Source organism: Oncorhynchus gorbuscha, linkage group LG01, assembly GCF_021184085.1.
Source record: "Oncorhynchus gorbuscha isolate QuinsamMale2020 ecotype Even-year linkage group LG01, OgorEven_v1.0, whole genome shotgun sequence".
NCBI lineage: Eukaryota > Metazoa > Chordata > Actinopteri > Salmoniformes > Salmonidae > Oncorhynchus > Oncorhynchus gorbuscha.
The window spans coordinates 39,797,416-39,824,025 of record NC_060173.1 but is presented as its reverse complement, the minus strand read 5'-3'; the positions used below and the strand labels follow the sequence as shown (position 1 = coordinate 39,824,025).

At 48.3% G+C, this 26,610-nt stretch overlaps 1 protein-coding gene across 1 annotated transcript in view; it reads left to right on the top strand.

The window, feature by feature from the left end:
• Positions 1–26,610, top strand: part of znf423 (zinc finger protein 423) — a 161,032-nt gene that overhangs the window by 35,101 nt on the left and 99,321 nt on the right. The window contains 1 exon segment of the mRNA XM_046352421.1: positions 8,361–8,567. Within this exon segment, the coding sequence (XP_046208377.1) occupies positions 8,361–8,567 (207 nt within the window).

Genomic DNA, 26,610 nt, shown 5'->3' with positions numbered 1-26,610 from the left:
TTTTGTGCGTTGTTTGTGTGTTATGTCTGTGTATTTGTTGGGTTATAGTGTGTGTGTTGTTTTGATTCCAGGATGTCTCTTTAACAGTGTGTGTGTTGGTTCACTCCACTGTCTCTCTCTCTCTCTCTCTGCAAAGTGAGATGTCAGTCAGTCTCGTGGCTGTGCACGCTTTCAGTCCCCTCCGGGCTCCAACCTGAGTGTGCGCCAGTCGTCCGGGGGAAAGAATGTACTGGTTTTATTTTTCCCCTTGAAAGGAGGAGAGGAGGGAGGAGAAAGAGGAGGAGGAGAATAAGATATTACAAGGGGCAGACTGAGACACAGGAGGACGGCCCTCCTTTCTGTCCTCGCTAACTAATGTATGGACATCTTGATGATGTAGACTAGAGGACAGTTTGAAAAAGAGGACACGTGTCTCTCTCGTTCTCTCATTTGTCTCCCTCTTCCTTTTTTCTCTCGCCATCTCCCTATATAAACCTCTGGAGGTCCATAATATATTTTTTAATTTCCCCAAGGCAACGACAGGAAAACAGTTTTAATGTGCGAGGAGGAGGTGTGTGCTAGCGTGTGTGTGTGAAGCCACGGGCTGGAACAGGTGATGGCATTGGTGAGCAGCTGTCAGGCTGTTTGTGTGTGATTTAATTCGCTCCCTTCCATGACACTCCTTTTGGTTTTCATCAGCCTCTCTGGGTGGAGGGGCTGGTGTTGGGTGCTGCGCTCCCCTGCCTCCCTGCCTCTCTGGGTGGAGGGGCTGGTGTTGGGTGCTGCGCTCCCCTGCCTCCCTGCCTCTCTGGGTGGAGGGGCTGGTGTTGGGTGCTGCGCTCCCCTGCCTTCCTGCCTCTCTGGGTGGAGGGGCTGGTGTTGGGTGCTGCGCTCCCCTGCCTCCCTGCCTCTCTGGGTGGAGGGGCTGGTGTTGGGTGCTGCGCTCCCCTGCCCCCCTGCCTCTCTGGGTGGAGGGGCTGGTGTTGGGTGCTGCGCTCCCCTGCCTCCCTGCCTCTCTGGGTGGAGGGGCTGGTGTTGGGTGCTGCGCTCCCCTGCCTCCCTGCCTCTCTGGGTGGAGGGGCTGGTGTTGGGTTGCTGCGCTCCCCTGCCTCCCTGCCTCTCTGGGTGGAGGGGCTGGTGTTGGGTGCTGCGCTCCCCTGCCTCCCTGCCTCTCTGGGTGGAGGGGCTGGTGTTGGGTGCTGCGCTCCCCTGCCTCCCTGCCTCTCTGGGTGGAGGGGCTGGTGTTGGGTGCTGCGCTCCCCTGCCTCCCTGCCTCTCTGGGTGGAGGGGCTGGTGTTGGGTGCTGCGCTCCCCTGCCCCCCTGCCTCTCTGGGTGGAGGGGCTGGTGTTGGGTGCTGCGCTCCCCTGCCTCCCTGCCTCTCTGGGGGTAGAGACACACTGAGCCTGGTACACAGTGCTTCTGCTGGCTCCCTGGGGGGAGCCCCATATTTTGAAAAAAAAAGTCAGCAGAGGACAGGGGAGCTGTGGAGAGAGGCCTGCTTTAAATAGGTCCCCCTGTTTACTGGGAGAAGGAGAGGGCTCCCCAGAGAGACGGGGGGGGGGGAAGGGGGGCTGCGTCCGGCTGCACCTGCTCAGCCTGTGTCTGTGGTCTGTGTCCCAGACCCCAGTCCTTTTGTTAGTACCCATACTGGACGCACCTGACGGCCTAGAGGCCAGTTCAGGAGGTTCACAGATTCATACAACATTGTACAAATGGTAAATAACCTTTTCTCACACTGTCAACCCAGTGAACCTCCCATGGTGATTAGCGGTGGCTATTTTAAGGGCACAAAGTGTTATTCTTTCCTGAACAGTGAGAGCCACATGCCTTGGTCACTCAGAATGTTCCACACATGTTTTTTTTCACTCCATAAATAGTTTTGACCTTCTTTTTGAAACATTTACCAGGCATAGTGAATACAATGGTAAAGTTGGAAGTTTACATAGACTTCAGCCAAGAAGCCAAAAATGTAGACCTCCACGTGTCTTGTTCATCCTTGGGAGCAATTTCCAAACGCCTGAATGTACTACGCTCATCTGTCAAAACAATAGCACCCAAGTATAAACACCATGAGACCACGCAGCCGTCATACCGCTCAGGAAGGAGATTAATTATCCTAGAGATGAATGTACTTTGGTGCGAGAAGTGTAAATCAATCCCAGAACAACAGCAAAGGACCCTGTGAAGATGCTGGATGAAACAGGTGCACAAGTATCTATATCCACAGTAAAACGCTCAGCAAGGAAGAAGCCACTGCTCCAAAACCATCATAAAAAAGCCAGACTACGGTTTGCAACTCCACATGTTGACAACGATCATACTTTTTGGAGAAATATCCTCTGGTCTGATGAAACAAAAATAGAACTGTTTGGCCATAATGACCATCGTTTTGTTTGGTAGGAAAAAGGGGGAGGCTTGCAAGCCGAAGAACACTATCCCAACGGTGAAGCACGGGGGTGGCAGCATCATGTTGTGAGGTTGCTTTGCTGCAGCAGGGACTGGTGCACTTCACAAAATGGATGGCATCATGAGGGGGGAAAAGGATATATTGAAACAACATCTCAAGACCTCAGTCAGGAAGTTGAAGCTTGGTCGCAAATGGGTTTTCCAGATGGGCATTGACCCCATGGATACTTTCAAAGTTGTGGCAAAATGGCTTAAGGACAACAAAGTCAAGGTATTGGAGTGGCCATCATAAAGCCCTGACCTCAATCCTATAGAAAATGTGTGTGAGCAAGGAGGCCTACAAACCTAACTCGGTTACACCAGCTCTGTCAGGAGGAATGGGTCAAAATTCTCCCAACTTATTGTGGGAAGCTTGTGGAAGGCTACCCTAAACGTTTGACCAAAGTTAAACTATTTCAAGGCAATGCTACCAAATACTAATTGAGTAAAAGAAATAAAAGCTGAAATAAATAATTCTCTCTTACAATTATTTTGACATTTCATATTCTTAAAATAAAGTGGTGATCCTAACTGACCTAAAACAGGGTATTTTCACTAGGATTAAATGTCAGGAATTGTGAAAAACTGAGTTTAAATATATTTGGCTAAGGTGTATGTAAACTTCTGACTTCAACTGCATGTACCTCACCAGGCCTGTTTTTCTTACTGTCTATGTTCTGTACCTGACTCAGAGAAGTGGAGCATTCCTTCTGAATCCCCTCTCAAACATACTCCGCTAGAGCTATTTGCAGTCCATCCATGTTTTACTTCACTTGGCTGCCGCTGGTTGGTTTGAATGTTTGTGTGCTGTGGAGAGTTGAAAGGCAGCCTTGTACTCTTGTTGTTTTTTATAAAAACACTGGTTTTGTGGAACTTGGAGCTCGTATTTCTCTAACTCCCAGGCAGGCTGGATAGTGATGGCGTTGGAGTGGTGTACCGGGCCGTGTTTGGGCGACCCAGGGCCAGGTGTCCTGCAGATTTACGCCTCTCTTAGCGCAAGTGTGTCCCAACCAGGCCTCCGTCCTGGCTCACAGCACTGCTCCAACACCTAGTCCTGACTCTGTGCTCCATCCGCTCATACAGTTTATTTCTCTCTCTCTCCCTCTCACTCACTCACTCACTCTCTCTGAGGACTCCAATAAAGTGTCTGTATTCTGTTTGCGGTATGCCTGTATTCTCCCTCTGTGTACAGTACGATCAAGTCTCACTTCCGTTGCGTGCCCACTGTATGAGTAATAGGAAACTGCTCTGCCTCCAGAGGTCAGGACATTGGGACTGGAACTAGCCAGGGGGATCGTACCGAGCTTCACTTTAAATGTCAAAACTCAATAGGCACTTAAATGTAGGTTTTGGTTCTGAGCATTTTGAGCGGAGGGGAGGGAGCATCTCTGAACATTCCCAGACATTTGACTAGTATTTCAGTTCAGCTGGTGTTTATTCCAAGTCAAATAATATTTGTTAAGCTGATTATAAGAGGTGAGAGTCGATCTCTTTACCTCTGTGTACATCTAAGATGGGGATCGCTGTACTCTGATGGTGCAGTGAGGGAGGGAGAAAGAGAGACTCTCTGTCTTTGCTGTTGCCTTTGTCTTGTCTTGTCTCCCCCGTCGCATGCCTGGCGGTGTCCATTAAGCCCACATCGCCCAGCTCCTAATTATTTCCACATCTCACGTTGTCGCTTTGCACCGTTAAAACAGGAGGAAAAAAACATATCAACCTAACGAGCGGTAATTAGCGGGTCCCAGCAAGGCGGGCCTCTCCTCGGCAACACCACTGCTCTGTGGATTCTGTTAATTCACTTCTCTTCATCTAATTACCCCACACAAACATGTCTGTTTGCCTTTCCTCTGAGAGGGAGCAAGAGCGGGAGAGGGGCATTATCTACAAACATTAGACACCCTCCTCCCTCTCATAAACACACACACACACAATCTATGAGGCTTAATCAGCAGATATGAAAAGTGTGACCTTATTCATGAGGAAATAATTAGTTTAATAAAATCTGAAAGTACACTTGCCAACGAGCGAATGATTACTCTTAGCATACTGTATCTCCATAGCATTAAAGCGAATTGAAATAAAGACAATTACTGATTATTACAGTATATTGTAAGAGTATTACTTTGAGCACAACCTGCTGGTATGCAGTGATTCCTTTCCCCTCTACAACCAGGAAGTGCCAATCCAGTTGTAGATGTTAAGGGGAAAGGTTAAGATGACCATCCTATCATTACTGTAGGACCATGTTCTCACCCTGTTAACTCCACTGGTCTCTTCTTAAATGTACACCCCTTCTCCAAGTGTTTCTCCACTTTCCCCCCTCTTCTCTTTCTGACCCTTACCCCATCATCTGTCCCAGGTGATATTTTGTTTTTGAGGGGGGAGGGATATATGGAGATTGTACATTTTCTCAGCCCAAAATAAGTATGTGAATAGTCTGCCAAATTGTATTTGACAGTATTTTTAAATACTTATTTCAAATAGTCTTTTCGAATACCTAGGTTAACTGCATGGGAGTGTATTCGAGTCAATGTATTTGAGTATTTTAAATACTTTCCAAGTTTATTTCCAAATACATTTTACATTTAACTACTTGTCTTTTCAAATAAAAAGTATCTGAATACTTACTTCCAATGTATGTGAAAGTAATTGAGATATTTGAAATAGTTTTTGAACAAAAGTCTGGTGCGTGTTTGTGTATGCGAGTTAATTTTATCTGACTGTGTGTGTATGTAAATGTGTGTGTATGTAAATGTGTGTATGAGTGTTTTTTTTTGTGTGTTTTTGCCTCTTGGCCTGGTGACGGTCTGTGACTCAGAGATAATGGCTCTCCGCAGAGTGGGGGACAGGAGCTCCAGCTGGCACAGGGAGACATGACGTGTGCTGCTGGGATTACCACTGCACGCCATGCAGACCCTGCCTGTGTCCCCAACACTCCTCCACCCCTGGAAGCCCTAGGCCCTCATTAAGTGTCCCTACTCTGGATGGGATACCGGGGAGGGGGGCAGCCAGGAGTGGACTATTAAATGAGTGATAAAACAAACATATGAAAGCAAAAGTAGAGGAGGAGAGGGGGTATAGGATAATGTAATGGGGTCAGTTAAAACTGCCTTTGTGAGGGTAAAATTTGTTCTTGGGTAGGTATTGTTGTTTTATGCAGACAATGGTCAGGAGCATTGAGTTTAAACGGCATGTATTTTAAGATGAAACGCATCAATCATTATCTCCACAACTATCTTGTCAGAATACCCGCTGGCAACTGCCATGCCTGCCTAACAGAGAAAGGTGTTTGACCTACGACCTTATTAACCTCACACAGACATGTCATTTGTGTTTGTTACATGATATCTAGGAACATTCTCGTTTACTATTTGCAGAGGAAAACTGGCCACTAGCAGGGCTGTCATTGCATTAACCATTGACAGAGCACTGTGCATGTTTAGCTCTCCAACCTAGCAGACAGGTAGGCAGAAAGCAGGCTGTCTGGATGAGAAATATGGTCTCTCAGAATATATCTGGGGGCATAAAGAGGCCTTGTTCATCTGAATGGCCATTTAGAAATCATTAGTCTCCTTGGACACCACTTCCAACGTAAGCCCTCATTTCATTTTGGTTTCCTCCCCTCAAATTGAATTATGTTTGAAAACACTCTGCGCGTCTCAAACGACTCTGCAGAGCCTTATTAGTAATGACCTCAGTACACATTACGGCACATCTAGGTGTGTGTGCGTCTGGTTGGGTAATATTGTAGTGTGTTTTGTCTTTGCCTGTGAGGGCGGTGTTGCTGTGTGAATGATAACATTCAACTATAGGACTTTATCTTAGATATGGTGCCAGTGTTAGACTTTACAACTGTGCAGCAGTGTTTAGCTGTAAACCCTCTCCTAACCATTGTGAGTCCTATTACAGTGGTGTGGTCTACACCAGGTAGAGAAGCCAGCTGACTTTTTTTACGTTGACTAGTATCCGTCACCTCTCCCGAAAAACGATTCTCCGCCAATCAGGACCATTATCCTCTCATCTCCTCCTTCCAGATAAATAGTGTGCTCTGTGTTCATCAGGGCCACTGCTGGAGCTGCAGTGGGTACAGCTGGGACGCGCACCACCACCGTATCAATCTTCCCCAGTAGCAGGCACATCCAGGGAGGCCTAATGACGGAGGCAGCAGCACTGTGTAGAAGGACTCTAAATGAAGTGTGCTCCGGACCCCCCCCCCCTGAGACCCCCTCCTCCATCAGAGATTTGAAAGGCTTACTGGATGAGAGGGGGCTGCTGTAGAGTGGGGGTGGTGGGGGGCTGAGGAGGGGTTGCTGGATGGCATGGGGTGCCCCCCCCCACACACACACACACACCAAACACCCTCCCAACCGTGCCAGGCACTCTCATCCTCTCCTCTTCCTCCTGCCGAGCCCCATCCATCTCCCTGAGCCCTGTGGAGAAGAGGGAAGGAGAGATGGGGGGGGGGGAGAGGTGGAGAGGGGAAGAGCAAGGTCCCATCTGGCTCCTCCCTTGTTGTCATGGTAGCCGGTTGTGCTGGCATGTACTGGAGTTGGCAGTACCCATACCTCTGGCGTGAGGGCACCTGGGGGAATGACGGTGTGTGTGTGTGTGTGTGTGTGTGTGTGTGTGTGTGTGTGTGTGTGTGTGTGTGTGTGTGTGTGTGTGTGTGTGTGTGTGTGTGTGTGTGTGTACACATGCATGTATTAATGTTAGTTTGATTGTGCATTCATGTGTGTGCATGTGTTTGACTGCTAATATGCATTTCCTCTGTCATGGATGAAACATGGTTTAAGGCGCATATCAATGAATATGTGGGTATGTTCATGTCTAGATGTGGAAAGGTGCCTGTGTCTTTGTGACTGCAGTGTAGGACTGTGTCCATGTAGCATCAGTTAGGGGCCACTCTCCTCCCTGTCCAGACGGTGCTCTCACCACTGGACAGATGGCCATAACCCTCCCTCCCACTCCTTTCCCCCCCTAAATGCTCCATTCATCCCTCCATCCATTCATCCCACCATCCACCCTCCGCATCTCTCCCCGAGAGCCCGAGAGGACGAGTGTGGAATTAGAGCACCTCCACACACAGTCTCTATCTCCCTGATCCAGCGCCGACACTCTCTCTCTCTCTCTCTCTCTCTCTCTCTCTCTCTCTCTCTCTCTCTCTCTCTCTCTCTCTCCCTACCTAAGTTGTGCTGTGGGGCTGGGGTCATGGGCCAGAGCCCATTACCAGCAGCAGAATGGCGGGCGGGCAGAGCGCTGGGCACTGCCAAATCAAAGCTTTGGAGTGCAGGAATGGCCTCCTCCTGCTCTCCTCTGATTGCAAAAGTCCACCATGATTAGACAGGATGTGGAGCCTTAGGGAGCCAGCCAGCAAAACCACCCCCACTCCCTCTCCATCTCTCTTTCCCTTTACCACCCTCCTCTTCTGCACTGACATTCTCCATCTCTCTTTCTTTCTCTCTGCCCCTTTCCCTCCCTCCCTCCCTCCCTCCCTCCCTCCCTCCTCAGTCTCCAGTCCTTTTGGAACAGAGCGTTTAATGTGATAATAAGGTGTGAAAATGGAGCCACAATGGTGGAGGGAGGATTGTGGAGGCCGATTTCTCCACTGGTCCTCCTCTCTGCATGCCATGAGTGGCAGCGTGGGCACACAGGCTGGCATGAGTCGTCTCCCTCCAGAGCCCTGAGTCCTTATACACCCTCTAATGCCACCTCACATAGACTCTCCATTAGAGAGCACACACAGGGCATGTGACCAGGGACATCTTTAGTATGAGATGGACTTGAAATAGTGCTTGTCCTGTTCAATTGCTGGTACAAATGGACTCAATCAAAAAATAATCTATTACCTCTGACCAATCTCCAGTAGATCAGTAGTTCCAGCTGTATGAGTCACATGCTGGTACTCAGTTTCCCTCTCTCTGTGTTTTTGTCCCAGATGTCCCTGCTGCGTTGGACCGTGAGGCGGCGAGGAAGGAGCGGCGTGCAGCCCTAGAGGATGGGGACCACAGTGTCACCAGCCATGACGACCGCATTGGGGATGATGACCTGGACGATGAGTCCATCTTCACCTGCGACAACTGCCAGCAGGACTTTGAGTGTCTGGCGAAGCTGACTGACCACCGCACCAACCACTGCCCTGCAGGTAAGACATCATACACACACTGAGATTAGTACACTACACTGCAGGTAAGATAAACACAGGGTGGGCTACATCCTGAAACAGTTATTTTGGGGCCAGGGGACTCTGGTTGTTACCACCTTTCAGTTCAATCAATCCAAAACCTTGAGTAGTATTTAAAGCTACATTATGTAACGTTTTGGGTGACCTGACCAAATTCACATAGAAATGTGACCTATAGATCTGTCATTCACATTGAAATCAAGTCTAAGAAGAAAGGTAGATCTGTTCTATGTGCTCTATTTCTATGCTTCCCGTTCTTACATTTTGTTTTTTTGTCTTTTACTTTCGGTTTTGTACACCAGCTTCAATCCGCTGAAAATACAAACATTTTTGTTATGGAAAATATATTTCACAGCGGTTTAAATGGTACAATGATTCTCCACACTATACTTGGTTGTTTTGTCACAAACTGAAATTGAGCGAATTACAGTACCAGTCAAAAGTTTTGACACACCTACTCATTTAAGGGTTTTTCTTTTTGTACTATTTTCTACATTGTAGAATAATAGTGAAGACATAAACTATGAAATAACACATATGGAATCATGTAGTAACCAAAAAAGTGTTTCACAAATCACAGTGTATTTTAGATTCTTTAAAGTAGCCACCCTTTGCTTTGATGACAGCTTAGCACACTCTTGGAATTCTCTCAATCAGCTTCATGAGGTAGTCACCTGGAATGCATTTCAATTAACTGGTGTGCCTTGTTAAAAGTGAATTTGTGGAATGTCTTTCCTTCTTAATGCATTTGAGCCAATCAGTTGTGATTTTTTTGTGATGTCTTCACTATTATTCTACAATGTATAAAACAAATGTTTATTTTGGTTATTACATGGTTCCATATGTGTTATTTCATAGTTTTGATCTCTTCACTATTATTCTACAATGTAGAAAAGAGTAAAAATGGAGAGAAACTCTTGAATGAGTAGGTGTGTCCAAACTTTTGATTGGTACTGTGTAAGAATTGTAATAACCAGGAAATGGCAGAGAAATGTCTTCATAGTGCATCTTTAAATGGTAGCATATCAAATAATTTTTTCCCCATAGTCATTATATTGTTGAATTGTATGAAATGTGTACAGTAAATGCTGGGTGGACCCCATCACGGGTAGCTAAAGGCCTGCAGTTTTCAGAATAAGGAGGTGTGTGAATATATGCACATTGCCATGATAGACTGGATGGAATCGGGGCCTGTGTCCTTATGTGACTGTCTGACTGGGTTTGCTTTGGTATGTATATCCAGTGTTGTACCTTTTGACCCATCTCAGTTGAATTCCATTCAGACCTTGGTGGACGTACTGGTGTAGATTAAACAAGTGAGCTATGTGAGCGCATTTATATTTGATATTTCACTTCAAGCCTTAGACACATGATTGGTTCTGACTGGCTAAGCCCCCCCCCCCACTCTCCGGGCTCCTATTGCTGTTGGCTGTAGTCATACGCCACTAACACCAGTGTTGTTTAGTGTTCCTAAGGGACAGACTTGTTTTAAAGCTAACACAGGTCACACAATAGGAGTTATTAGGAGCGTTGGAATTAATGGAAGGCTCCAGGGCCCCCTGCAGGAGCATCTGGTTCCAGATTAATCAAGGCTCCTTAATGACCGCAAAAACGATCGACAGAGCCACTCAAGCTCCTAACATAACAGCCCGTAGCGCAATTTTGTGTGTGTGTTTGATAGGGGAAGGGGAGTCACGTTGGGGACTATGGGGGGGGGCTTAGTGTGAGTTCAGACAGGGAGAGGGAGCATGGCCTGAGCTCACACAGGGTAGGTGTATGACTGTGACCCAGGGGTTGGTTGGACATTAGATACTTAACGTTTCCGTATTGTTGCATACACCCTAATGCTGAATGACACTGGATGACCCAGAACTGAGACGTGTCTCACACTGATGTTCCTCTTTGGCGACTCCCCCCCCCTCCTCCGCCTGTCAGAGTGAAGGCTGGGAGATGTGATTTCAGCTCAGAGTCAAGGGAGAACTACATGTTGCTGAGTGAAGAGAGAGTGAAAGAAAAGAAAGAAGGAAAGAAATGAAATAAAACATACGGTCCCCAGGGAGTGAGTGGTGGAGATTGCAGAATAATCCCAGGCTTCGACTGGTGGCTGGTATTCCCCCTGGACCTCAGCTTTAATATTATTATTGAAAAGAACGGTAAATTAAAAAACATTCACTGACGAATCCTTTTAAGTTCTCTGTGGCACCCCTGGGACTCTGCCTTGTGCTGCCTCCGTCCCTCTATCTGTTGGGGATAAACACACGCCACCACTCTGTGTGTGTGTCTGTGCTTACTTGATTAGCGATTCACAGAATCGGAGGCCATCTTGGTATGGGTGGTAGTCAGAGCTGGGAGGCCATCTTGGTATGGGTGGTAGTCAGAGCTGGGAGGCCATCTTGGTATGGGTGGTAGTCAGAGCTGGGAGGCCATCTTGGTATGGGTGGTAGTCAGAGCTGGGAGGCCATCTTGGTATGGGTGGTAGTCAGAGCTGGGAGGCCATCTTGGTATGGGTGGTAGTCAGAGCTGGGAGGCCATCTTGGTATGGGTGGTAGTCAGAGCTGGGAGGCCATCTTGGTATGGGTGGTAGTCAGAACTGGGAGGCCATCTTGGTATGGGTGGTAGTCAGAGCTGGGAGGCCATCTTGGTATGGGTGGTAGTCAGAGCTGGGAGGCCATCTTGGTATGGGTGGTAGTCAGAGCTGGGAGGCCATCTTGGTATGGGTGGTAGTCAGAGCTGGGAGATCATCTTGGTATGGGTGGTAGTCAGAGCTGGGAGGCCATCTTGGTATCGGTGGTAGTCAGAGCTGGGAGGCCATCTTGGTATCGGTGGTAGTCAGAGCTGGGAGGCCATCTTGGTATCGGTGGTAGTCAGAGCTGGGAGGCCATCTTGGTATGGGTGGAAGTCAGAGCTGGGAGGCCATCTTGGTATGGGTGGAAGTCAGAGCTGGGAGGCCATCTTGTTATGGGTGGTAGTCAGAGCTGGGAGGCCATCTTGGTATGGGTGGTAGTCAGAGCTGGGAGGCCATCTTGGTATGGGTGGTAGTCAGAGCTGGGAGGCCATCTTGGTATGGGTGGTAGTCAGAGCTGGGAGGCCATCTTGGTATGGGTGGTAGTCAGAGCTGGGAGGCCATCTTGGTATGGGTGGTAGTCAGAGCTGGGAGGCCATCTTGGTATGGGTGGTAGTCAGAGCTGGGAGGCCATCTTGTGGGGATGGCAGTAGACTAGATGATGGGTCCCAGGTGTTTAGAGAAGTGGCAGGTAATTCAGCCACTCTGCAGCAGGTTCATAAAGTGGCTCCATTCATTTCCTATTACTCTGAGTACATGTGAGTCTGGGAGGCCATACTGTCTGCAGGGGGACTGAGCACAGGCATAATGATCTGGGAGGCCATACTGTCTGCAGGGGGACTGAGCACAGGCATAATGATCTGGGAGGCCATACTGTCTGCAGGGGGACTGAGCACAGGCATAATGATCTGGGAGGCCATACTGTCTGCAGGGGGACTGAGCACAGGCATAATGATCTGGGAGGCCATACTGTCTGCAGGGGGACTGAGCACAGGCATAATGATCTGGGAGGCCATGCTGTCTGCAGGGGGACTGAGCACAGGCATAATGATCTGGGAGGCCATACTGTCTGCAGGGGGACTGAGCACAGGCATAATGATCTGGGAGGCCATGCTGTCTGCAGGGGGACTGAGCACAGGCATAATGATCTGGGAGGCCATGCTGTCTGCAGGGGGACTGAGCACAGGCATAATGATCTGGGAGGCCATACTGTCTGCAGGGGGACTGAGCACAGGCATAATGATCTGGGAGGCCATACTGTCTGCAGGGGGACTGAGCACAGGCATAATGATCTGGGAGGCCATGCTGTCTGCAGGGGGACTGAGCACAGGCATAATGATCTGGGAGGCCATACTGTCTGCAGGGGGACTGAGCACAGGCATAATGATCTGGGAGGCCATGCTGTCTGCAGGGGGACTGAGCACAGGCATAATGATCTGGGAGGCCATACTGTCTGCAGGGGGACTGAGCACAGGCATAATGATCTGGGAGGCCATGCTGTCTGCAGGGGGACTGAGCACAGGCATAATGATCTGGGAGGCCATACTGTCTGCAGGGGGACTGAGCACAGGCATAATGATCTGGGAGGCCATGCTGTCTGCAGGGGGACTGAGCACAGGCATAATGATCTGGGAGGCCATGCTGTCTGCAGGGGGACTGAGCACAGGCATAATGATCTGGGAGGCCATACTGTCTGCAGGCCATACTGTCTGCAGGGGACTGAGCACAGGCATAATGATCTGGGAGGCCATACTGTCTGCAGGGGGACTGAGCACAGGCATAATGATCTGGGAGGCCAGGGGGATGAGCACAGGCTGTCTGCCATGCTGTCTGCAGGGGGACTGAGCACAGGCATAATGATCTGGGAGGCCATGCTGTCTGCAGGGGGACTGAGCACAGGCATAATGATCTGGGAGGCCATACTGTCTGCAGGGGGACTGAGCACAGGCATAATGATCTGGGAGGCCATACTGTCTGCAGGGGGACTGAGCACAGGCATAATGATCTGGGAGGCCATACTGTCTGCAGGGGGACTGAGCACAGGCATAATGATCTGGGAGGCCATACTGTCTGCAGGGGGACTGAGCACAGGCATAATGATCTGGGAGGCCATACTGTCTGCAGGGGGACTGAGCACAGGCATAATGATCTGGGAGGCCATACTGTCTGCAGGGGGACTGAGCACAGGCATAATGATCTGGGAGGACTGTCTGCAGGGGGAGAGCACAGGCATAATGATCTGGGAGGCCATGCTGTCTGCAGGGGGACTGAGCACAGGCATAATGATCTGGGAGGCCATGCTGTCTGCAGGGGGACTGAGCACAGGCATAATGATCTGGGAGGCCATACTGTCTGCAGGGGGACTGAGCACAGGCATAATGCCATGGAGTAATACCATTCCACGGCTGACATAAGCCAGTGTGACCGGTGAATTTCACCTGAAATCCTGTAATATCCCCCTGCGTGCTGCATGCTGGTCTCTCTCACTCCATGGCCCACACAGACCTGCTCTGCCTGGGCGTATCTGAGAGAAGCAGTAACTCTATACAGTGTCTGTGTATCGGGGCAGTGCAGCTGTGTTGGTAGGGGCCTGGTGGGCCAGAGCTTTGTTTGGGAAGCCTGTTGAGCTGAAGGGCTGCTCTGCTCCCTCCACCGCCTCACCCAAAACCCCTTTTCAACACGTGGTTTCTCTGCCTGCCCCCTCCACCCTCTGAGCCCTAATGGGGTAATAGTCTCCCCTGATCTGACCCCCGTCTCTTTCTCGTGAGCTCTCTCTCATCTTTTTCTGCTCATAAGAGTCCCAACCGGCCACATTAGATTTTATGTTTTAGTTTTCATCCCTGAAATAGGCCACCCAGTGTACAGAAGCCCTGTGATCAGCCAGACTGAGCTGCTCTTAGCATACTGTGGCTGCCAGTCCAGTCTAGTCCAGTCCAGTCTAGTCCAGTCTAGTCCAGTCTAGTCCAGTCTAGTCTAGTTTAGTCTAGTCTAGTCCAGTCTAGTCTATTCTAGTCTAGTCCAGTCTAGTTTAGTCCAGGGCTGGGCCTTTATAGAGAAACTCACTGCAATACATCCTTCCTCCTGCTGCTGTTGACTCTGCTGGAGAGGCCATGTTTGTGTTAGTTGTGTGGAAGCGGCGTGTTTTTGTTAGCTGTGTGGAAGCGACGTGTTTGTGTTAGCTGTGTGGAAGCAGCATGTTTGTTAGCTGTGTGGAAGCGGTGTGTTTGTGTTAGCTGTGTGGAAGCGGCGTGTTTGTGTTAGCTGTGTGGAAGCGGTGTGTTTGTTAGCTGTGTGGAAGCGGTGTGTTTGTGTTAGCTGTGTGGAAGCGGTGTGTTTGTGTTAGCTGTGTGGAAGCGGCGTGTTTGTTAAGAGGATGTCTATTTCCTTGACATAGGCCTGTATAGTGTGTTTTTTCTATTTAATTTAGTTTGTTTTTTTGTGTGTATGTCTGTGTTTCTGTGGAACATGAATGGTGTGTTAGGCCTTATGCATGGTTGTGTGTGTGTCAGAGAGACCAATACTAGAGGTTGATCTGTGCAATGCGTGCCGTTGTGTGGGAAGAGTCTGTGGAGAGTCTCAACAGGATAAGAAATCTGTAGCACTGGCTCCCCGAGGAGAGCTTGGAAAAAACCTAGAGATCAAATGGAGAACATTCGCTGCTCCGCTCTGTTTCCCTGCGACCGGTCAAGGTTGGACTCTGGCTGTGAGAACCCCTCCATCTGCATCCCCCCTCTCCCCCGCAGCGCTGCACAGATGACCCCCGCCCCTGCCCGCCTCCCCACGGCCTGGCAGGGCTGGAGCTGAGTGCCGGGGGGTGGCATAGGAGGTGTGGGCCCCGGGGTTAAGACACCAAAGGCACCATCACAGAACCAGTGGGCCAGCCTGAGCCAATGGGACCATTCAGACCCCCCCCCCCTCAAGACAGAACGGGCTCGTCCTCCACTCCATTCTGTGGGGGGCCCTGTGTTTATGCTGCAATCCTCTGTTTAGTTTGGCTGGTTTATATATAGCAGACTGCCCCCCATCTCATACACACACACACCTCTGCTCTTCAACCCATGTGGCATAGCAGCGGGAAAGTGGAGGACAGAGAGTTAGCACATTGACACACACACACACACACACACACACACATACACACACACACACACACACACACACACACACACACACACACACACACACACACACACACACACACACACACACACACACACACACACACACACACACACACACACACACACACACACACACACACACACACACACACACACACAGAAGGGTCCAGGGTATCTATGCAGTGAAGGAGGATAATACGGCAAGATACTGAGAGGGAGAGTTTTGAAGTAGGCAGTGACGGGTCTGCTGGTGCTGAACAGTGGAGCTCTGTGGGTGGGTGAGAGAGCTGTCAGTCAGGAGAGGGGGGTGGTGCTTCAGCCTGTCAGATACAAATAGGAGGTGAGCACTAGTTAACCCGCCTTCAGGAGACTGAAAAGAGCTGTTAGGAGCGCGGGGGAGAGAGAGAGAGAGTGTGTATGTGTGAGAGAGGGGGATTACAGACTCGGCAGTTAGAAAGCACTGTATTACTCACACCCTCACCTCAGAGCGAGGGAGGAAGAGAGAGGAGGGAGTGGGAGAATTTCAGCATCCTTCTAACACGGCAGTTGATGTATAGCTGGTCTCATACATACTAATGCAAACATGCATACATTCTAAGACGTATGGCTATTGCAAGTGCTAGCATATTGGTGTTTACTTGTGTGTGTTCATGCAGGACATGAAGCACAGGCTGTGTGTGTTTGGTAGAGGAAAAGGGTGTTGGGACATTTAGGTCGAGCTCCGGCATGCCCCGTATGCCCTCTGTCTGCCTGGCACGGTCACCCATGAGACGAGGAGACTGGAATCTGACTCTCACTGCTGCTCCATTTCACTCTCTCCCTTCTTTTTTTTCTCTCTCTCTCGCTCTCCCTCTAAGATCATATACTTTCTCCTCCTCAATCTCTCTCTATCTGGGTGCAGCTGTGCTCTCTTTCCTCAGCAGGTGGGCATGGTGTTAGAGCTCCCAGCCTGCCTGCCAGGGAATCTGTCTAGAAAGAGAGGGGGAGGGAGAAAGGAGAGGGTAGAGTGTCTGTTTAAGGCGGGGGTCCCTGGGTGATTGGATGTCTCTAGGGTGCCCCGTGCCCCCCTCGCCCCAGGTTCCCAATGCCATGAATACATTTCCATTCTCCTTCCTGCCTGTCGTCATGGTGGCAGCTGGATACGACACGAGGACAGGGCTCTTATTAAAGCCACAGATCACTTTCCTCAACTGAGAGGGAGGGAGAAAGACAAGGAGAATGAGAGTGGTTGAGGGAGATGGAGAGAAAAAGAAGGAGAGGGTGGTTGAGGGAGATGGAGAGGGTGGTTGAGGGAGATGGAGAGAAAAAGGAGAGGGTGGTTGAGGGAGATGGAGAGGGTGGTTGAGGGAGATGGAGAGAAAAAGGAGAGGGTGGTTGAGGGAGATGGAGAGAAAAAGAAGGAGAGGGTGGTTGAGGGAGATGGAGAGGGTGGTTGAGGGAGATGGAGAGAAAGAGAAGGCGAGGGTGGTTGAGGGAGATGGAGAGAAGGCGAGGGTGGTTGAGGGAGATGGAGATGGAGAGAAGGCGAGGGTGGTTGAGGGAGATGGAGAGAAAGAGAAGGCGAGGGTGGTTGAGGGAGATGGAGAGAAAAAGAAGGCGAGGGTGGTTGAGGGAGATGGAGAGGGTGGTTGAGGGAGATGGAGAGGGTGGTTGAGGGAGATGGAGAGGGTGGTTGAGGGAGATGGAGAGGGTGGTTGAGGGAGATGGAGAGAAAGAGAAGGCGAGGGTGGTTGAGGGAGATGGAGAGAAGGCGAGGGTGGTTGAGGGAGATGGAGAGAAAGAGAAGGCGAGGGTGGTTGAGGGAGATGGAGAGAAAAAGAAGGCGAGGGTGGTTGAGGGAGATGGAGAGAAAGAGAAGGCGAGGGTGGTTGCGGGAGATGGAGAGAAAGAGAAGGTGAGGGTGGTTGAGGGAGATGGAGAGAAAGAGAAGGAGAGGGTGGTTGAGGGAGATGGAGAGGGTGGTTGAGGGAGATGGAGAGAAAGAGAAGGTGAGGGTGGTTGAGGGAGATGGAGAGAAAGAGAAGGTGAGGGTGGTTGAGGGAGATGGAGAGAAAGAGAAGGAGAGGGTGGTTGAGGGAGATGGAGAGGGTGGTTGAGGGAGATGGAGAGAAAAAGGAGAGGGTGGTTGAGGGAGATGGAGAGGGTGGTTGAGGGAGATGGAGAGAAAAAGAAGGTGAGGGTGGTTGAGGGAGATGGAGAGAAAAAGAAGGTGAGGGTGGTTGAGGGAGATGGAGAGAAGGCGGGGGTGGTTGAGGGAGATGGAGAGAAAGAGAAGGCGAGGGTGGTTGAGGGAGATGGAGAGGGTGGTTGAGGGAGATGGAGAGGGTGGTTGAGGGAGATGGAGAGGGTGGTTGAGGGAGATGGAGAGAAAGAGAAGGAGAGGGTGGTTGAGGGAGATGGAGAGGGTGGTTGAGGGAGATGGAGAGAAAGAGAAGGTGAGGGTGGTTGAGGGAGATGGAGAGAAAGAGAAGGTGAGGGTGGTTGAGGGAGATGGAGAGAAAGAGAAGGAGAGGGTGGTTGAGGGAGATGGAGAGGGTGGTTGAGGGAGATGGAGAGAAAAAGGAGAGGGTGGTTGAGGGAGATGGAGAGGGTGGTTGAGGGAGATGGAGAGGGTGGTTGAGGGAGATGGAGAGGGTGGTTGAGGGAGATGGAGAGAAAAAGAAGGTGAGGGTGGTTGAGGGAGATGGAGAGAAAAAGAAGGTGAGGGTGGTTGAGGGAGATGGAGAGAAGGCGGGGGTGGTTGAGGGAGATGGAGAGAAAGAGAAGGCGAGGGTGGTTGAGGGAGATGGAGAGAAAGAGAAGGCGAGGGTGGTTGAGGGAGATAGAGAGAAAGAGAAGGCGAGGGTGGTTGAGGGAGATGGAGAGGGTGGTTGAGGGAGATGGAGAGGGTGGTTGAGGGAGATGGAGAGGGTGGTTGAGGGAGATGGAGAGAAAAAGGAGAGGGTGGTTGAGGGAGATGGAGAGAAAAAGAAGGAGAGGGTGGTTGAGGGAGATGGAGAGAAAGAGAAGGAGAGGGTGGTTGAGGGAGATGGAGAGGGTGGTTGAGGGAGATGGAGAGAAAGAGAAGGAGAGGGTGGTTGAGGGAGATGGAGAGGGTGGTTGAGGGAGATGGAGAGAAAAAGGAGAGGGTGGTTGAGGGAGATGGAGAGGGTGGTTGAGGGAGATGGAGAGAAAAAGAAGGTGAGGGTGGTTGAGGGAGATGGAGAGAAAAAGAAGGTGAGGGTGGTTGAGGGAGATGGAGAGAAGGCGGGGGTGGTTGAGGGAGATGGAGAGAAAGAGAAGGCGAGGGTGGTTGAGGGAGATGGAGAGAAAGAGAAGGCGAGGGTGGTTGAGGGAGATGGAGAGGGTGGTTGAGGGAGATGGAGAGAAAGAGAAGGCGAGGGTGGTTGAGGGAGATGGAGAGAAAAAGAAGGCGAGGGTGGTTGAGGGAGATGGAGAGAAAAAGAAGGCGAGGGTGGTTGAGGGAGGAGAGAGTAGTAGTGAGCGACTAGTGAGAAGAGGTTGGGATAAGAGAGGCCTGCAACCTGAGGCAAAATCACCAGACAGCTCCTTTCTTTGTGTGTGTGTGTGTGTGTGTGTGTGTGTGTGTGTGTGTGTGTGTGTGTGTGTGTGTGTGTGTGTGTGTGTGTGTGTTTGTGCACCATATGGTACTGTTTGTGTGGTTTTGTCTGTTTCTGTCTATTAAGTAAAAGCTATTTTGATTTGAGTGTGTTTGACAGAGTAAACACATTGGACTGTGGGTATATCACATCTTATTGGTGTTAGCTGGGTTTTGCTGCTTTCTCTGTATCTCTCCCTCCGTTTCCTTCTTTCTCCCTCCCGCTCTCCTTCCCTCCCTCCCTCTGTTTGGAGCCTAAGGGTGGCCTGAAGATTCCTCCACTAAGCCCTTGGCACAGATACAAATGCAGTCACAGCTGGTTGTAAACTCAGGTTTTCCAGGGAGAGCAAGAGCCCTGCCTCTATAGGAGAGGAGGAGGGAAGGGGGGCACAGCATGCAGAGAGCGGAAGAAGTGGGGGTGAGGCGGAGGAGGGTTGTTGTTCATCACAGGGTTCATTTTTCACAAAGTTCTCTCTCTCTCTCTTCCTCCCTCCATTTATTCCCCTCCCTCGTTCTGTCTTTCTATTCCTCTTCTATTGTTCCGTCCCTCTCTTTCTTCTTCTCTCTCTCTCTTTCTCTCTCTCTCTTTCTCTTTCTCTCTCTCTCTCTTTCTCTTTCTCTCTCTTTCTCTCTCTTTCTCTCTCTTTCCCTCTCTTTCCCTCTCTTTCTCTCTCTTTCTCTCTCTTTCTCTCTCCTTCTCTCTCCTTTCTCTCTCTTTCTCTCTCTTTCTCTCTCTTTCTCTCTTTCTCTTCTTTCTCTCTTTCTCTCTCTCCTTTCTCTCTCCTTCTCTCTCTTTCTCTCTCTTTCTCTCTCTCTTTCTCTCTCTTTCTCTCTCTTTCTCTCTCTTTCTCTCTCTTTCTCTCTCTTTCTCTCTCTTTCTCTCTCCTTCTCTCTCTTTCTCTCTCCTTCTCTCTCTTTCTCTCTCTTTCTCTTTCTCTCTCTTTCTTTCTCTTTCTCTCTCTCTCTTCCAGCCTACTTTCCTCTCCCTGTTATAAAATGGATGGTACCAGTTTTGGGCGCTGAGAGCCTCTGGCAGAGTGCGGTGCTCTGTCTCTGAAAAGACTCGGCTTGTGCATGCACCTAAACAGCAATCTGTCAACATGTCAGCAACACATGTTTTGTAAAAAAATAGGGAAAAAAGCTTCCAGAGGGAGTAATGGCTCCCACCAGAGCCCCGAAAATGCTTTGAATTCAGCAGATTTCTATTGCAGGGGGACTCCCCTGGGGTGTTTTTTTACAATGCCTGCATTTCATACATTTGAGCCAAAGACCCCTGGGGGCGTCCTTTCATAATGCCTGAAAATGTAGGGTTATATTGTGTGCAGTTCCCCATGGGGCCTTTATTAATACCTGAATTCTGAGGGACTGGAAATTACATAGGGGCTCTGCGGGGGCCCGCGCTCGCACCAGGAAGGGAGAAAAACTCTGTGGGGATGTTTTCTCTTCCCTTTCCTTCTCTTCTCCTCTTCATTTTTTTGTACTTCATGCAAGAGTGAAAAAGGAGAATTTGCCGAAGGACACAAAAAGTGTGTTTGTGTGTGTGTGTGTGTGTGTGTGTTGGCGCTAGCCTTCTTGTATTCAGCTTGTTTGCTTGAAGGCAAAAAATTGTACGATTAAAAATGTAACTTCCCCCTCTATTATTGTGTTCAGCTCGCAGTCTGAAGAGCACATAGTAAATATTTGTGCTGTCTGTGTGTGCCCAGGAAAAAAGCCTAAATCTGGTGGAATATCCACACTGGTTTTTTTCAGGGTTTTAGGAAGAGGGGGGGGGGGGGAGAGGACTGCATGTGTTTCCATACATTCATTTATATTCCTGTGCTACAGGGTTTTGGTGTAAATTTCTCAGATATTTACACATAAAATGCTGTCAAACACTTTTCAGGACATTTAAAAACAGACATGTTTTGCCATCAACAAACATACATGTTTTGAAACTTTAGAAGTTATTTTAAATACATTTTCTTTGTACGTTGAAGAGTTACTGCTTTCAATACATATATATACACTGCCGTTCAAAAGTTTGGGGTCAATTAAAAATGTCCTTGTTTTTAAAGAAAAGCTACATTTTTTTTGTCCATTTAAAATAACATCAAATTGATCAGAAATACAGTGTAGACATTGTTAATGTTGTAAGTGACTATTGTAGCTGGAAACGACTGATTTTTAATGGAATATCTACATAGGCGCACGGAGGCCCATTATCAGCAACCATCACTCCTGGGTTCCAATGGCACGTTGTGTTAGCTAATCCAAGTTTAGCATTTATAAGGCTAATTGATCATTAGAAAACCTTTTTGTAATTATCCTAGCAGAGCTGAAAACTGTTGTGCTTATTAAATAAGCAATACAACTGGCCTTTTTTAGACTAGTTGAGTATCTGGAGCATCGGCATTTGTGGGTATTCAGGCCAGAAACAAAGTACTTTCTTCTGAAACTCGTCAGTCTATTCTTATTCTGAGAAATGAAGGCTATTCCATGTGAGAAATTGCCAAGAGACTGAAGATCTTGTACAACACTGTGTACTACTCCCTTTACAGAACAGAGCAAACTGGCTCTAACCAGAATAGAAAGAAGAATGGGAGGCCCCGGTGCACAACTGCGCAAGAGGACAAGTAAATTAGTGTCTAGTTTGAGAAACAGATGCCTCACAAATCCTTAACTGGCAGCTTCATTAATCTTTCTAGCGCAGGCGTTCCGCTAGCTGAACCCCTCGACAACATTCCGCTGAAAAGGCAGTGCGCGAAATTCTAAAATATTTTTTAGAAATATGTAACTTTCACAGATTAACAAGTCCAGTACAGAAAATGAAAGATTAACATCTTGTTATTCTACCCATTGTGTCCGATTTCAAAAAGGCTTTACAGCGAAAGCGCAACATATGATTATGTTAGGTCAGAGCCAAGTCAAAAAAACACAGCCATTTTCCAGCCAAAGATAGCAGTCACAAAAAGCAGAAATATAGATACAATGAATCACTAACATTTGATGATCTTCATCAGATGACACTCATAGGACATCATGTTACACAATACATGTATGTTTTGTTCGATAATGTGCATATTTATATCCAAAAATCTAAGTTTACATTGGCGCGTTACGTGCAGTAATGTTTTGATTCCAAAACATCCGTTGATTTTGCAGATAGCCACATCAAATCCCAGAAATACTCATAATAAACATTGATAAAAGATACAAGTGTTATTCACAGAATTAAAGATGGACTTCTCCTTAAATAGTACCCGCAAAACACCAGTCATAATGTCAACAGTGAAGAGGCGACTCCGGGATGCTGGCCTTCTAGCCAGAGTTGCGAAGAGAAAGCCATATCTCAGACTGTCCAATAAAAATAAAAGATGAAGGTGGGAAAAATAACACAAACACTGGACAGAGGAAGTTTGGAAAAAAGTGTTATGGACAGACAAATCTACGTTTGAGGTGTTCGGATCACAAAGAAGAGCATTCATGAGATGCAGAAAAGATGCTGGAGGAGTGCTTGACGCCATCTGTCAAGCATGGTGGAGGCAATGTGATGGTCTGGGGGGTGGCTTTGGTGGGTGTAAAGTGGGACATTTGTACAGGGTAAAAGGGATCTTGAAGGAAGGCCATCACTCCATTTTGGAATGCCATGCCACACCCTGTGGACAGTGCTTAATTGGAGCCAATTTACTCCTAAAACAGGACAATGACCCAAAGCACAGCTCCAACCTGTGCAATAACTATTTAGGGAAGAGGCAGTCAGCTGGTATTCTTTCTATAATGGAGTGGCCAGCACAGCTCCCGGATCTCAACCCTATTGAGCTGTTGTGGGAGCAGCTTGACCGTATGGTACGTAAGAAGTGCCTATCAAGCCAATCCAAGTTATGGAAGGTGCTTCAGGAAGCATGGGATGAAATCTCTTCAGATTACCTCAACAAATTACCCGGCTGGCTAAAACCGTCACTTTTACTGAAACGTTGATTAATGTGCACTGTCCCTGTAAAAATAAAATAAACTCAAACTCAAATTGACAACTAGAATGCCAAAGGTCTGCAAGGCTTTAATTGCTGCAAATGGAGGTTTGAAGGACACAATTATTATTTCAATAAAAAATCATTATTTATAACCATGTCAACATCTTGACTATATTTCCTATTCATTTCATGTTTTCATGGAAAATAAGAGCATTTCTAAGTGACCCCAAACATTTGAATGGTAGTGTATATTGGCACAAAAACAAGGTTTTCTTCAAACAGCGATGACATGCAGCTTCTAAAAATCTAAATGTACATAACATTGACTATGTGCTGAGACCAATGTCTTATGTTTGAGTTCAGTGTCGTTCTATTCCTTATTGACATTGGTTCAATGTTCAGACTAAGGGACCAGATGATTGAGTTTGTCAGTAATTTCCTGTAGGCTGTCAAAGTAACAGCAAAATATTTCAGGAAGGTAATGGGTGTCTAATTCCTCAATTTAGGAGCTGATATTCCTTTGTCGTTGTGTTACTATGTACGTATATATTAATACGTGTGTGTGTGTGTGTGTGTGTGTGTGTGTGTGTGTGTGTGTGTGTGTGTGTGTGTGTGTGTGTGTGTGTGTGTGTGTGTGTGTGTGTGTGTGTGTGTGTGTGTGTGTGTGTGTGTGTGTGTGTGTGTGTGTGTGTGTGTGTGTGTGTGTGTGTGTGTGTGAGTTTTGAGGCCTAATCTGCTAATGTATTTTGGACCAGCTGTTTTTGTCCCGTAGTTGTGATAATAGTGTGTCTGTCTGGTTGGTGCTGGTTAGTGGAGTTGAGGTGTTGACCCTGTGGGCCGCACTGACCCTGTGACCTGGTGAGGGTCAGAATAGAGCCATCACCAGGCCCCTTCCAGGGAGCCAGGATAATGAGGAGCATACTTTTCTCTTGGACCCCCCCCCCCCCCCCATCTCATTCACCCTGTAGAGTCTCCCCCAAAACCACCCCTTGTCACACCCCCTCTCCCATGCACCCTGTTGAGTAGACCTCAACACTGCCCCTCTCTCTCTCTCTCGCTCTGTCTCATACACCCTGTAGTGTCTGCCCCAAACATGTCTCTCTTTCTCACCTTAAAACTGCCCCTCTCTCTCTCTGACTTTGTCTCCTTCACCCTGCAAAGTCTCCTCAACAACACTAGCTTGTATCAAATCAAATTTTGTCGGTCACATACACATATTTTGTCTGATTTCTCGTCTGAACATTATGCCTGGGTCCATTGGGCTGTAGGCCTGAGATGGATCCCTGTAGATAAGCTGTTCCTCCTGCCTCTGTCACCGTTCCACCCCTGTTGAATGGACACATGGACTCTGTGTGTATTTTCTAGAGGACCTCACATTATATTGGAACAAACTGCAGAAAACCTCTGGGTCATTTACAGGACACAGCCTCACACATTATCTAACACACCGCTGAAGACAGACTCGCGCGCACACACACAGACACACACACGCACACAGCAGTGGCAAAGGCCAGTATGCCGTGGGAGAGCTCATAATAGTTTTAACCCTGTGTACAGGTGTGGCTCACCTTTTGTCATGTGAAATGTCAGGGAAAAGCAGTGCCGAGAGAGGAGGAGAGAGGGGGGATAAGGGCATATATACAGTGGGGCAAAAAAGTATTTAGTCAGCCACCAATTGTGCAAGTTCTCCCACTTAAAAAGATGAGAGGCCTGTAATTTTCATCATAGGTACACTTCAACTATGACAGACAAAATGAGAAAAAAATCCAGAAAATCACATTGTAGGATTTCTTATGAATTTATTTGCGTGTGTGTGTGTGTGTGTGTGTGTGTGTGTGTGTGTGTGTGTGTGTGTGTGTGTGTGTGTGTGTGTGTGTGTGTGTGTGTGTGTGTGTGTGTGTGTGTGTGTGTGTGTGTGTGTGTGTGTGTATATATGCTCAAAACAATGAAGGGAACACATAAACAACACAATGTAACTCCAAGTCAATCACACTTCTGTGAAATTAAACTGTCCATTTAGGAAGCAACTTTGATTGACAATGAATTTCACATGCTGTTGTGCAAATGTAATAGACAACAGGTGGAAATTATAGGCAATTAGCAAGACACCCCCAATAAAGGAGTGGTTCTGCAGGTGCTGACCACAGACCACTTCTCAGTTCCTATGCTTCCTGGCTGATGTTTTGGTCACTTTTGAATGATGGCGGTGCTTTCACTCTAGTGGTAGCATGAGACGGAGTCTACAACCCACACAAGTGGCTCAGGTAGTGCAGCTCATCCAGGATGGCACATCAATGCGAGCTGTGGCAAGAAGGTTTGCTGTGTCTGTCAGCGTAGTGACCAGAGCATGGAGGCGCTACCAGGAGACAGGCCAGTACATCAGGAGACGTGGAGGAGGCCATAGGAGGGCAACCACCCAGCAGCAGGACCGCTACCTCCGCCTTTGTGCAAGGAGGAGCAGGAGGAGCACTGCCAGAGCCCTGCAAAATGACCTCCAGCAGGCCACAAATGTGCATGTGTCTGCTCAAACGGTCAGAAACAGACTCCATGAGGGTGGTACGAGGGCCCGACGTCCACAGGACGTATGAGGGCCCAACACCGTGCAGGACGTTTGGCATTTGCCAGAGAACACCCAGATTGGCAAATTCGCCTCTGGTGCCCTGTGCTCTTCACAGATGAAAGCAGGTTCACACTGAGCACGTGACAGACGTGACAGAGTCTGGAGACGCCATGGAGAACGTTCTTCTGCCTGCAACATCCTCCAGCATGACCGGTTTGGCGATGGGTCAGTCGTGGGGTGGCATTTCTTTGGGGGGGCCGCACAGCCCTCCATGTGCTCGCCAAAGGTAGCCTGACTGCCATTAGGCACCGAGATGAGATCCTCAGACTCCTTGTGAGACCATATGCTGGTGCGGTTGGCCCTGGGTTCCTCCTAATGCAAGACAATGCTAGACCTCATGTGGCTTTTTTTTAGCAGTGTGTGTGTGTGTATATATATATATATATATATATATATATATATATATATATATATATATATATATATATATATATATATATATATATATATATATATATATATATACTGTTGAGGTCTGAATTTTACACCTAAGCCAAATACATTTAAACTCAGTCTTTCATCATTCCTGACATTTAATCCTAGTAAAAATTCCATGTCTTAGGTCAGTTAGGATCACCACTTTATTTTAAGAATGTGAAAAAACAGAATAATAGTAGAGAGAATGAATTATTTCAGCTTTTTTCTTTCATCACATTCCCAGTGGGTCAGAAGTTTAGTTTAGTAGTAGAAGTTTCATTTAGTATTTGTTAGCATTGCCTTAAAATTGCTTTGACTTTGTTGTCCTTGGGGTTATTGTCCATTTGGAACCAAGCTTTAACTTCCTGTCTGTTGTCTTGAGATGTTGCTTCAATATATCCACATCATTTTCCTCCTCATGATGCCATCTATTTTGTGATGTGCACCAGTCCCTCATGCAGCAAAGCACACCCACAACAAGATGCTGCCACCCCCGTGCTTCACGGTTGGTATGGTGTTCTTCGGCTTGCAAGCCTCCCCCTTTTTCCAACCAAACATAACGATGGTCATTATCGCCAAATAGTTATATTTTTGTTTCATTAGACCAGAGGACGTTTCTCCAAAAGTACAATCTTTGCCCCCATGTGCAGTTACAAACTGTAGTCTGGCTTTTTTTATGGTGGTTTTGGAGCAGCGGCTTCTTCCTTGCTGAGCGGCCTTTCAGGTTATGTCGAT